The 12,086-nt window shown below is 47.6% G+C and overlaps 1 protein-coding gene across 4 annotated transcripts in view; it reads right to left on the bottom strand.

Annotated features, from left to right (window-relative positions):
* The window catches only part of EBF3 (EBF transcription factor 3), a 201,842-nt gene that overhangs the window by 19,432 nt on the left and 170,324 nt on the right, over positions 1-12,086 (bottom strand). For all 4 annotated transcript variants that reach the window (XM_039911636.1, XM_039911638.1, XM_039911637.1 and 1 more), the window contains exon 11: positions 1,842-1,930. In XM_039911636.1, coding sequence (XP_039767570.1) covers positions 1,842-1,930 — 89 coding nt within the window. The remainder of the gene's footprint in view (positions 1-1,841; positions 1,931-12,086) is intronic.

Below are 12,086 nucleotides of genomic sequence, written 5' to 3'. Positions count from 1 at the left end.
CGTCAGAGGAGCCGACTTCTGATGCCTGGTTAGGCTCGAATTAGCGGCGCTCTGGGTTTTCCTTTTTTTTCTTTTTTTTCTCCTGATTTGAATCGGGCTCTCTGGAGTCTGTGTATTGTGTGTCTGTGTGCGTGCGTGCGTGCATATGTGTTTCCATGTGGGACACGTTGAGGAGAGTGCCTTACTACCACCCCACGTACTAGACGTTGTGATTCTCCAGCTTCGAGGGCCGGCTGGGAAGTTCCCAAGGACCAGAACGACTGAAGGATGCGTCGGTGAGAGTTAGCCGCGAGGAGCATCGGAGCGCGAATTCATTCATTCGTTCGATCGTATTTACTGAGCGCTTACTGTGTGCTGAACACTGCACTAAGTGCTCGGAAAGTACAATTCGGCAACAGAACTGCCGCGATCTCCCGTCTCCCCGCTCCAACTCGAAGACCCTTTCCCCCCGATTTCCGGGCGAACCGCACTTTCCCAGATTCCAGAACAGAGCTCCGTCTCTGACCAGTGCGCACCCAGGACTGTTTTTTGCTCGAGAGTCATTTTCTAAAGAGTTCTATTACCCGAGCCCATGTTTTATTCCTGGTATTTACATTTCCCTTGAAATGGAATACCGTAATGCTGTTTGGGTGAATGGAAAAGCCTACAAAGCTTTAATACACAAAGTCAATCCATAGATTGAAGTGTGGGGTGCAGAGACCCTCTGGGTAATGATATTGATGACTCCTGCTCTTGCTGGGGATAAGGCTTGTTCTGTTGGAACTCAACCCTCAGGAGCAAAGAAAGCCCCTAAGTGAGACACCGTGCTCGGGAGCAATCTTTCGGAGGCTGGGGGGCGAGGGGGGGGGGGGGTCCCTCTAATTATCTGAGCGGGTAACGTCTGGCATCGGTTGCTAGCGCATTCGCAAATTAAAAGGGAAACCTAGTGATCATGCTTCGCCTCCCGCCGGGCACGAAGAGGAAGCGTCTGAAACATCTTCCCGGGGTCCTGAAAAGCCAAGGATGCCAGAACTTGGGGGACCCCAGAGTCGTAGCTCAGATCATCGGCCAGAGGGCTGCGCCTCTCCCTCCTTCATCTGGGTTTTCGAGTTTTGACCCGAAAACCAGAGATTGGACGAAAGGGAAGAGAAAAAATAAAAAGCGAGGCCCAGCGATATCAAAAGAAAGGAAAATTATAAGCTTGACTTATCTCTAATGTTATACATCAAAATGAAATTTCTCTGATATGTGTCATGGGCATAAACAACACACACTGCTTTGGTCTTGCTTGAATTTAAATGAAAAAGTCCCTCTAGATATTAATATGTGGACTTCATTTGTTAGCCTGCTAAGTCGGGGACTTATAACAAAAGCTTTGTAAACAAAAGATTAAACCGAATGGAGCTTTAGAAAATGAAAAGAAAACAAGAGTCAAATAATCACAGATCAGAGTGGGGCTGCTCAGATTGGAATCACTACAGGCTACTGGAGTGGAAAATGTTTAATTGAACTCTTTCATTACGGAGGGAAGTTTACGTTCCCCTTGCAGAATCCAAAATATTTGTAGCCAGTAAAAACCTCGCTTCCCTTTCATCGGAACTGCTTTCCGGCAGAAATGGAAATCTCCCCCTGAAAACTTTATGAACTTTCCACCGCCCGCGGTACCTTGAAAGGCCGCGATCTGGGAAGCCGGCCACGTGGGACGTACCTGTTGTTATCTTCCAAGGGGCTGCCCCCGGCGTGGTTTCGTCCAACCCCCAGCGCGTGCCTCTCCCCAACCCCGACGACCACGTCGACGACAACCAGGACAAACGACAAGCAGCCCAGAGCCCCGGGAATCTATCATCGGCCATTTTACTAACCTTCGGTAACCTCTCTGGATCTCCTGGATGTCGCGGAATGACTTTTTGCAACCTCTGAAAGCCATAATCTATGGTTGGTTCATTTAGGGCTGAAACACAAAACAGATCCGTGGGTCAGTTGAGTTTGTTTTTGGGGGTGGGGGTACCCGTTCCTCGGCTGGCGAACCCGTCTCCCGCATCTCCTTCCCAGACACGCCTCCGGCGGGGTGGCCTGCCTCGGAGAACCGAGTCTTCCCTCCTCGTTGGCACCGGGGGAAGAGGAGAGAGGCCCGTGAGTTAGACGGGAAGTGAGTCCAAGGGCGACCCGCTCTCCTGCAAAAATGGGGGTGAGGGTAGGGCCCCGCAGGTCTCGAGGCCATATTGAGCGATCACCAGAGTCATGATGTGATGTCTGCATCCCGGACCGTATCCCAGGCCCGGGCGTGGATTTATGGGAAACTGGCAATTATGACATATGTCCAGCTATTGCTAGCTTCAGATTTATCCCTGTAGTCCTTTTTTGTCTAGCATATTGCCTTGCACACAAACCAGGCTGCAGGAGCACTTAATCTTACAAAGCTTTAATAATCTGTGAATGGCTGACTACAAACTGATGTAGAGGACTATCATTCTACAGCTGCAATCCACTAGCCTCATGAAATTGCAGGCCACAAATAGTAATTAATCTTTTTATCCCTCAAATTGTAATTTTGACTATGAACTGTGCTTGGTCATAAATCAGGAGCACAAGCTGTGGTGTACAGTGCATGAATCATGATCCTACCTCTGTTGGACTGCACACATTGTGTTTAACAAGCTTTATAAGGAGTCATAGGGCTTTATTATAGCTCTGCCTGACTCAAACAAAAACTGAGCCCCGAGGCCCCCCGGACTAGAGTTAAGATGAAAATACTTATTAGAGCATATTACATCTCGATGTAGATCGCGTCTTCGGTGGAATGACTCCGCGGTGCGAGACGCTACATAAATCAATGGGTTTTCGGAGACTAATAAGAACCGCCTCTCCCTATTCATTACTCAGCCTGCAATTTAGGCCATCACTCATTAGTCAGCATGTAATTTGATAATTAACACCGTCCGACTCAGCAGGTTCACGGAGCACAGGCGAACGCGAAGTCCGCGACTCGGTAGAGAAGAGGTAAGGCTCCGGCCTTGAGCGGAGGTCGGCGGGGGGCGGCGCCCCTTGACCCCCGCCCGGACCCCCGCCCCGACCTTGAGGGTCCAGGGCCGCCCTCGTTCGCCCCCACCCGCCCGCCCAGACCCTCCGCCTCGCACCCGAGCCCAGGCGCCCACCCACCCGCCTCGTCACCAACGCCGGGGGACGCGACCACGCGCTCTCCCTAACCCGCTCGAAAGTTGAAGACCGCAATCCGACTTGACATTCCATCATGCATCTCGGAGACAAAGGTCCACATAGAAATGTGAAGTAAGACATTTTCTTGTTAATAAAGCATTGATCCGCGGTATTGATTTTACATGACATGGCTTTTGCTGGGATTTTGCCCTCTCTTTTCTTTGCAAATAGTAAAGCTCTTCAAAATGCCTCGGCGTGGCGGGTGACACGGCAAAATTTCTAACTCTCTGTGATGTAAATTCTATATGTGTAAAACCACTTCATAATCAGACCATTAATCATCGGAAGCTGTCAGCGTGGACTTGGGGGACAATTTGTCATGTCTTTCCGTGGGCTTCACAAGGGTGTCAAGCCAGAGTCTGGTGTGTTAGGACAACGGAAACCTTAGGTTCAGACTCTCCGAATGACTTATTCCAAAAAGGATTAAATAAAGTATTACGTTTCTTGATTGGGGAACAAAACGGGTGTCTCGCTGTGCATTCGGAACGTGTCAAAGTTTCTTCTATTTCCCGGCTAATCGCCATGACTGTTTGACTTAATGAATCCAGCCTGATGAAAGGTGATCAGAATAGATAACTGGCCCAGTGCCTATTGATTTCATGCAAATGGAACTGACAGGTGATAGAATCTTTAATGCAAGCTTTCAAAAGCTTTATGACTTGTAATAACCAGACGGTCTTGACGGTCTCATTCTAAGAGAGACATTTTCGACGGTTTCAGTCGAATTGAGATTCTCCCTCCCTATTACCACCCCCAAATACCTTAAAGCAAGAGAAATGGGGCTCTGGCTCTTGCCCCTCGATTCTGAGGGAGCACGTTTCGATGGGAAGAGAGATGCCCAGAAAGCGCTCAGTCCTCCGCTTAACGATGGAATGATCACATGTAATTTTGGCACTGAGGTGTGAAGTTGCATGCAAAGCGTGTTTCAGAGAGAGCCCGTTCCGCCCCTGTGCTACTTTGAAAACACCAATGAAATTTGCCGGAGGAATTTGGAGGGAAAGAAGGGTATCTCTCTCTCTCTCTCTGAATCTCTCTCTTCTACTTTCTCCTTGTCTCTCACCCTTCCCTTCCTCTCCCCCTCTCTCCCTTCTCTCTTTCTCTCCCTCTCTTCCCTCACCTTTCTCCCTTTCCCTTCTCTCCTCCATCCCTGTCTTCCCCTCTCTCCCTCTCCCCACTCCCTCTCAACTGGAGGAGCCATGACACGGATTCAGCCTTCTTTGAGGTTTCGGAGAATCGGGGGGTTGGGTTATTCAGTTTGCCTCTGAGCCTCACCCCAGCAGCTGGCAATATGCAGAACAGATTGACTAATAACAGGCTAAATCCACCTTGACTCTCGTCCCACTTAGAGTGGAACCTCCAGCAGCCTTGGCCGGCGGAACCTTCTGAGGGCAGAGCCTCGTGAAATCTATCACCCGACCGCTTGACAAAATGAGAAGTCAGAAGCGCCTTCACCGGCAAAATCTACAACTGGAGGAGAAAACATAAGACCCTCGCACACACGTGTAATAAATCCTCGATGTGTCGAGTTTACAAGCTGAGTCCGGCGGAGCCAGGGCAGAGTGTTGGCATGTTCTAGTCACCGAGAACTGAGCCAAGCCAATCAATACCACTTTCCTGTTTTAGAACTGGGTAATTATGAGGTGGAGAGATTGCCTGACCTTTCACCTGCACTGCATTACTTTGCTGATATTAAGATAAATTGCCTGATTTTGGGTAAACATATGCTGCAATTCAAACTGTCAGCACTGGTTTGCTCAGGGATAATTTGTATTGATCTCCCAGCTTCTTCACAATTTTGCTTACTGACCTCGTGGATAATTAGAGAAGGAGCTTTGGGTAAGCTGAAGTCGGGGATGAAGAAGAAATATGAAGAAGAACAAAGCAAATTTGCTCTATGTTAATATTTGCCCTCCTGCCTCCGCTCCTTGCGTTCCGCCAAAGCGGAGGGCTGCGAGCCCCACCGCCAGAAAATTCAGGTGGCCGTGGAATTCCCAAGACCTCAGCCAGAGGCCTGCCCCGGGACCTCGGGCGTGGACCACTGGAAACCGAGTGCGTTTCCGCTCGGCCCGCGAGGCGACACAGTGAGGCATTATTCCGCTCCAGAACGGGCCGTGCGTCGTCCGAGACGTCCCGTCCCCCCTGCCCTCCCCCTCCCCCCAAACCCCAACTTTCACCCGATCTCCCTCGCCCCCTGGCTCTATCTGGCTCTCGGCTGGCTTTCTCGTGACTCCGAAAAAAGTCATTAGCGCCGGTAATTCGTCCTGAATTCAAATCGGGCTCCGAAAGGGCTGGTGAGTGTAAAAGGAGATGAATGGACGTGTCGGCAAAATTATATCATTTGAGATATGTCAGATTACAAGGCTGTTGTATCAAAAGTCATAAAACAAGCCTCCCTTGTGAAATATCTCTTTATTAACCACGCCATAAGATATTAACATTCCTCATTTAGTGGAGGGCCTTTTATCTGTTTCAAATACATTATTCGTCCTTTTAGAGATAAACTGTATTAATATCCATTTGAGGAGGCTACCGTGGCCTAATGCATAGTAATTTTTGTTGGAGAGCTTTTATTTTAGAATAAGAAAATTACACAGCAATAAAATCTGAATGAATAAGGAGCTAGAATAGCAGGGAATCATATTCCAAGCCAAATGAGGCAAGCAATCAGACAAGCTCTGAAAAGAGCAGAGATCCGGCTCCCTTCTGCAGGCCAATATCCAGAGTGCGTCATCCAAACGGGGCCTGACACGATCAAACGCAGTCAATGACTCCTCCACGCCGAAATAGCCTACAGCCGCGAGGAGGATACGTATTTAAATGCATCGGGGTGTGCTGGAGTTAATCTTGTTACTTTACATGCATTAAAGTCATAACAGAAGAAACATTCTAAATATTTAAGTCATCCCAGTGTACTGGGGGATTAATCATACCGCAATTGATAAAATTTTAACGGTCTGTGATGTCGGTTCAAGTTGGGATTGTCGAAGCTAATGTGGCAGCGGAAAATGGTATCGGGCTCTCGGCTCGCAGCTGTGACCAGAAAATCTCAAATCTGCCTGCCACAATTAGAAACGTACCGACGGGCGGGCTACGGTGGAATTTTTCTTTCTTGTGACATACCCGGTTTCGCTCTGCCCTTTGATGGCTTAACCTTCTCTGTCAGCCGGAGCCTGCCGCTAGGTCTGTATTAGTGACTGATATCCCAAAATGTGGAGGCTTATTTCATCGGAGGAGAAGACCCAGGGCCATCCCCGACTAATTAAACGGGGGAAACGAACGCTCTCTGGGAGCCGTCGAGGAGCCGGGCGTCCTCCGTGCCGGGCTGGTTTCCTAAGGGTGAACCCCGGGTAGCTGGGTCGCTGGGGGAGGTGGGCTGAGGAGGTCGCGGGGCCGACGAGAGCATGAAGCCACCAGCCAAACGATATCCCTCTACCCACTCTCCGGACCCGCTTTGCCCCAACGAGGGTAATTACGTCAAAATAAGTCAAATTCGGGGGCCTGTCCGCCTCATTAAAACCCAGAAAACTGTCTTCTGCACTTTCGACTACGGCCCTCACCGGCCTGGGCCTTTGAGTTCCTCTGAAGGAAACTCCCGTTAAACCCAGGCCCGGTATGAACGCTGGGGGAGAGCGGAGATTCGGGGTGCGGGAGGGGAATTTGGAAGAAAGCGGTGGTGAATCCGTCTGCCAGATCCACGCCCAGATACTTCGAAAGTATCCAGCCCAGTTTCCCAACCAGTCGGCCCTCCGGGAGAGGGGAAGAGACCGGGGTAGGAAATGTTGCTTCTGGGCACGCCCACAGCCCTTGGGTTTAGAACTAGGGTTCAGGAAGAAAAGCCAGGCCTAAGGAGTTGGAATTTGTTACAAATGTTCATTCTGCCTGAAAAACCCGACTGCAAGAGTACAAACAGGAAGACATTCATTTGCTTCACTCCAGCTGCTGTTTTCAGCTATTAAATGAGTTCCAGTTTCATTTCAATAATGATCATCTTCCTGTAACTTTGCAATCATGCATTTGTCATAATGTAGTAATTTTCGAGCTACAAACAGATCCTCCCAATGAGGCAGTTTTTCACATTAGCTACATAACTACATAATAAGACCGTCTGCAGGTCCTCTTCTGGGGGCTGAGAGAAAGAGAGAGTCAGAGGGAGGGAGAGAGGGAGGGAGAGAGAAAGAGAGACAGAAGGACACCGAGAGCGAGATGGAGCGCGGTCATACGTCTGGGAAAGCAGTGGCGTGGTTAAACAGGATATAGTATATTTTACTAACAGGGATACCCGCTTACCCTGACTTCTGCAGTGTGCAAGACTTCAGTGTGCCTGAATGAACACAGGTTGTAATGTGTAAAAATTAAATAAAGTAAAATTAAATTGCTCAATACAGAGACATTCCTCTAGAGGGTGTTAGTGATTTCAGTGACAAAGTGCTATTTGCTGACAAGTAGTTTACACATTAACCAGCTGAATCCGAGGGGGGAAAATGCCAATAGCAATTATATCACCTTGAGGTTATTAAATGTCCTACTGATAAGTAACTAGGTGAACTTGACCAGGTGATAAAGACTGCTGTGAGCAAATGATTGCGCAGTGAAGAATGTCTCTTAGTCATGCTGTTTCTCCAGATAGCTTTTCTTTCCAAAATGACTGTATAAAAAGTTGCATTAAAAATGTGTGGTCACCGAAGACAAAATTGATATTTCGCTCCCCACTGAATACCGCGCCCTCTACTCCCGCGTCCCCTCCCCCCAGCAGAACACCTTTATCATTTCATCGCCCAAACATTATACAAAGTCTGCCAGGGCCTCCTTTTTCTCCTCTTTGAGGCTTTAAAACGATGCTAAGTTCTCCACTTTATCATCAACTGTCTCGACCAAGTGCATTTCATCTATAAGAAATTCAGATGCTCGGGAAATTAAAATTTCAAAGATCTGCTGCAAAAAAAAAAATCAATGGGGAGAGATCAATGCTCATAGAAATTTCATGAACTTTGAACTGATATGGGCACGATGATGAGAAGTGGTTGAGATTTCAGGTCGCTGATTGGCCCGCCCCTCGTGGATGAAAAGCGGCCGACGAGGACGAGAGGAGGTGCGCATTCAAGATGGGTTTTCGCGGTCATATTTTGTCAGACAAAAAATTAATTTTGAGTCTATTTCGGTAACAAGCCAAGATAGACGAGGGGTGAAGGGGGGCGGGGGGCGGGGGGCGGGGGACACGCCGGGGATGGCAAGAAAAAAATATCAGCCCTTCCGATATAACTCGTAGGACCGCCACTCCTTAATGCCTTGCACATTAGCGTGGCGATGAAATGAAATCGGTTCCTTTGCAGCCGATTGCAGGTGCAAATTAATATTGTAAAATGAAGATCAATACATGGACAGGGCGAAATCGATAGTGGCTAAATTATTGCTGCATTTTCCTCCTCATTCAAGATGAGTTGTGTTTTCCTCTCAAAGTCAATACTTTGCAGCTTTTCTCATTAATTTCTCAATAAATTTGGCAATGAATTTCAATCACAGAACTCGGCAGGGTGAGGCAAACATTGAGGAGCGCATAGGCAATACAAAAGGCAGGGAAAGGCTGAACGCATCATTCATCAGAAGGCATTCTTGCTTGTTGATGTGAGACTAATATCTCTGGACTTGCTAAGGATAACCTATTTACTGTAAAACCACACACACACACAGAGCACCACAGAGTTCTCCCTTTGCCTACCAAGAGTTGGTGGCAACCTACCCCACCATCACCCAAACAGATCTCTCCACCCCTCCAACCCCCAACCGAAACTCGCCAGATTAAGCCGCTTTATGCTCCATTTCAGCCACTCGTTTCAATCCTCGGGCGAGAAATTCACAGGTGACTTAATAATTGCGTTCGATCCGACAACGGGGAGAAATTGTCCTTAAAGGAGCTCCCTGGTCGACTTCTAAACGGAACCGCCTCGTTCGTACCTGGGATATTGTTTCCGAGCATTCATACCCAGAACAAACCCGGTCCTAAAGAGCAGAGGGATTCTCCTTCTATTCACAAATACCTGGCAGTCAATAATAGCGGTGGGCTGTGACACTGAACCAAAAAGAAGGGGGGCAGCTCGTCTTCCTTGTTACTAAAATAATACCCTTGCTGACAACTATTGGATTGCGTTCAAACAATTCTGTTTACATTCCTCAAAGAATACATTTGATCATGGCTTTTATATTCTCGTTGAAACCACGTCGACTACGGCCAGCGGGTAAGGAAAACTCAAGCAGCATGGCTCAGTGGAAAGAGCACGGGCTTTGGAGTCAGAGGTCGTGGGTTCGAATCCCGGTTCTGCCATTTGTCTGCTGGGTGACCCTGGGCAAGTCACTTAACTTCTCTGTGCCTCAGTTCCCTCATCTGTAAAATGGGGATTAAGACTGTGAGCCCCACGTGGGACAACCTGATTCCCCTGTGTCTACCCCAGCGCTTAGAACAGTGCTCGGCACATAGTAAGCGCTTAACAAATACCAACATTATTATTAACATTATTATCAAAGAAACGGCACATGAGATACAGCGACTTTCAGGGAGGTGGGACGGGTACAGTCGGTCGATCAGGCCTTCGATCAATACATCGTATTTATTGAGCGCCTTCTCTGTGCGGTGCACCGTTCTAAGCGCTTGGGAGAGGTTGACGTGGTTGGCGGGTACATTCCCTGCCCACATCTACCTTACGGTCTGGGCGGGTGGGGAAGGCTGGGTCGGGGGAGCAGACATTATTATAAAGAAATAAATTATGGATAAGGACATTAGAAAAACAGTGTAGCTCAGTGGAAAGAGTCCACGCCTACGAGTCAGAGGTCATGGGTTCAAATCCCGGCTCTACCACTTGTCAGTTGTGTGACTGTGGGCAAGCCACTTCACTTTTCTGGGCCTCAGTTCCCTCATCTGTAAAATGGGGATTAACTGTGAGCTTCATGTGGGACAACCTGATTACCCTGTATCTACCCCAGCACTTAGAACAATGCTCTGCATAGAGTAAGCGCTTAACAAATACCAACATTGTTATAAGTGCTGTGGGGCTGAGGGAGGGGTGAATAAAGGGTGTAAATCCAAATGCAAAGGTGACGCAGAAGGGAGTGGGAGAAGAGGAAATGAGGGCTTAGTCAGGGAAGGTCTCTTGGTGGAGATGGGCCTTCAATAAGGCTTTGAAGAGCGGGAGATCGGGAGAACGATCGTCCAGCGGATATGAAGAGGGAGGGCATTCCAGGCCTGAAGCGGGGCGTGGGTGAGAGGTCAGCAGAGTGAGACAGACAAGATGGAGGCCCAGGGAGAAGGTTGGTATTAGAGAAGCAAAGTGTGTGGGCTGAGTTTGAGTAGGAGAATAGCGAGGTGAGGTAGGAGGGGGCAGGGGATTGAGGCTTTATAGTCCGTGTTATGGAATCTCTGTGTGATGAGGAGGTGGATAGGCAAACCCTGGAGGTTCCTGAGGGGCGGGGAAACATGGAACAAACATTTCTGTAGAAAAATGGTCTGGGCAGCAGAATGAAGTATGGACTGTAGTGGGGAGAGACAGGAGGCAGGGATGTCAACAAGGTCAACAAGGCGCGATGGGATAAATTCTTAGATTACTGTGGTAGCAGTCAAGTCCCTAGCACAGTGCTCTGCACATAGAAGGCACTCAGTAAATGCTGACTGGTACCAAGAGTCTAAAACAATACATGAAGTTACAATACATGAGCTCTTTCATCACTATAAACTATGTCCTACCATACTCTTTCGTACTTGCTTGGGAAAGATTCAAGCTGATCGTAACTGATATTACTTTTAAACAAATATCGTAGATGAGACACTCTTACAGGGAATCAATTGATAGCGAATGGAAACGACTGTTATCGTAACTAAAATCTTGAACACTAGTTAACGTTATTCTTTTTAAAGAACAAGCCCCATTTCTCCGTACTCGTAATCCTCCTCAGTCAATCAGTGGCATTTACTGAGTGCTTACTGTGTGCAGAACGCCGTACTTGGGGTAGATGGGGAGAGTACAAACAGATCATGGCCTAATGGATAGACCATGGGCCTGGGAGTCTAATCCCGGCTTCACCGCTTGTCTGATGCGTGACCTTGGGCAAGTCTCTTCCCTTCTCTGTGCCTCAGTTACCTCGTCTGTAAAATGGGGTTGAAGAGAATGAACCCATGTGGGACAGGGACTGTGACCAACTATGTTGTCTCTACCCCAGCACTTAGTACAGTGCCTGGCACGTGGTAGACATTTAAAAAATACCATTAAAAAGACCCAAAAAGAGATTTGGCAGATCCTTCTACTTAGATTGTGAGCCCCATGAGGAAAATTATTATTTCATATTTACCCCAGCACTTAGTACTTTGTTTGGCATAGTGATATTATTATTATTATTATTATTATTATTATTATTATTACATCTGTTGAGCGCTTATTATGTGTCAAACATTTTTTTCAGCTACGGGGTAGATACAAGTTAATCAAGTTGGACACAGTCCCTGTCCCACAGGGGACTCTCAGTTTATTATTATTATTGTCACTATCCTCATGATCTATGGCTTGAAAGACAATTGATAAAGACGTTATTTCCCAGAGTGAAAGTGTGAATTTTATTAGAAAAAAATGCACGCGAAGGTAAGTAGAAACACACAGTTAAACCAAGATCAACCCAAACCCACCTCTATCACGTAGTCTATGCTCATCCATACCACTGTAATACATTTGTATATTCAGCTCGATGCTCATTTATTTACTCACACTCCACTATTTGTCATTAAACTTCTGACTCTTTCTCACAGTAGAGTATAAGGTCCTTATGGGAAGAGAACGGGTCTCTTCCTTTAATCAATGGTATTTATTGAGCGCTTGCCGTGTGCAGAATATTGTACTAAACACTTGGGAAAG

The sequence above is a fragment of the Ornithorhynchus anatinus genome, chromosome 3, assembly GCF_004115215.2.
Source record: "Ornithorhynchus anatinus isolate Pmale09 chromosome 3, mOrnAna1.pri.v4, whole genome shotgun sequence".
NCBI lineage: Eukaryota > Metazoa > Chordata > Mammalia > Monotremata > Ornithorhynchidae > Ornithorhynchus > Ornithorhynchus anatinus.
Note: the sequence above shows the minus strand (reverse complement) of the source record. Positions and strands in the feature narration are given on the sequence as shown.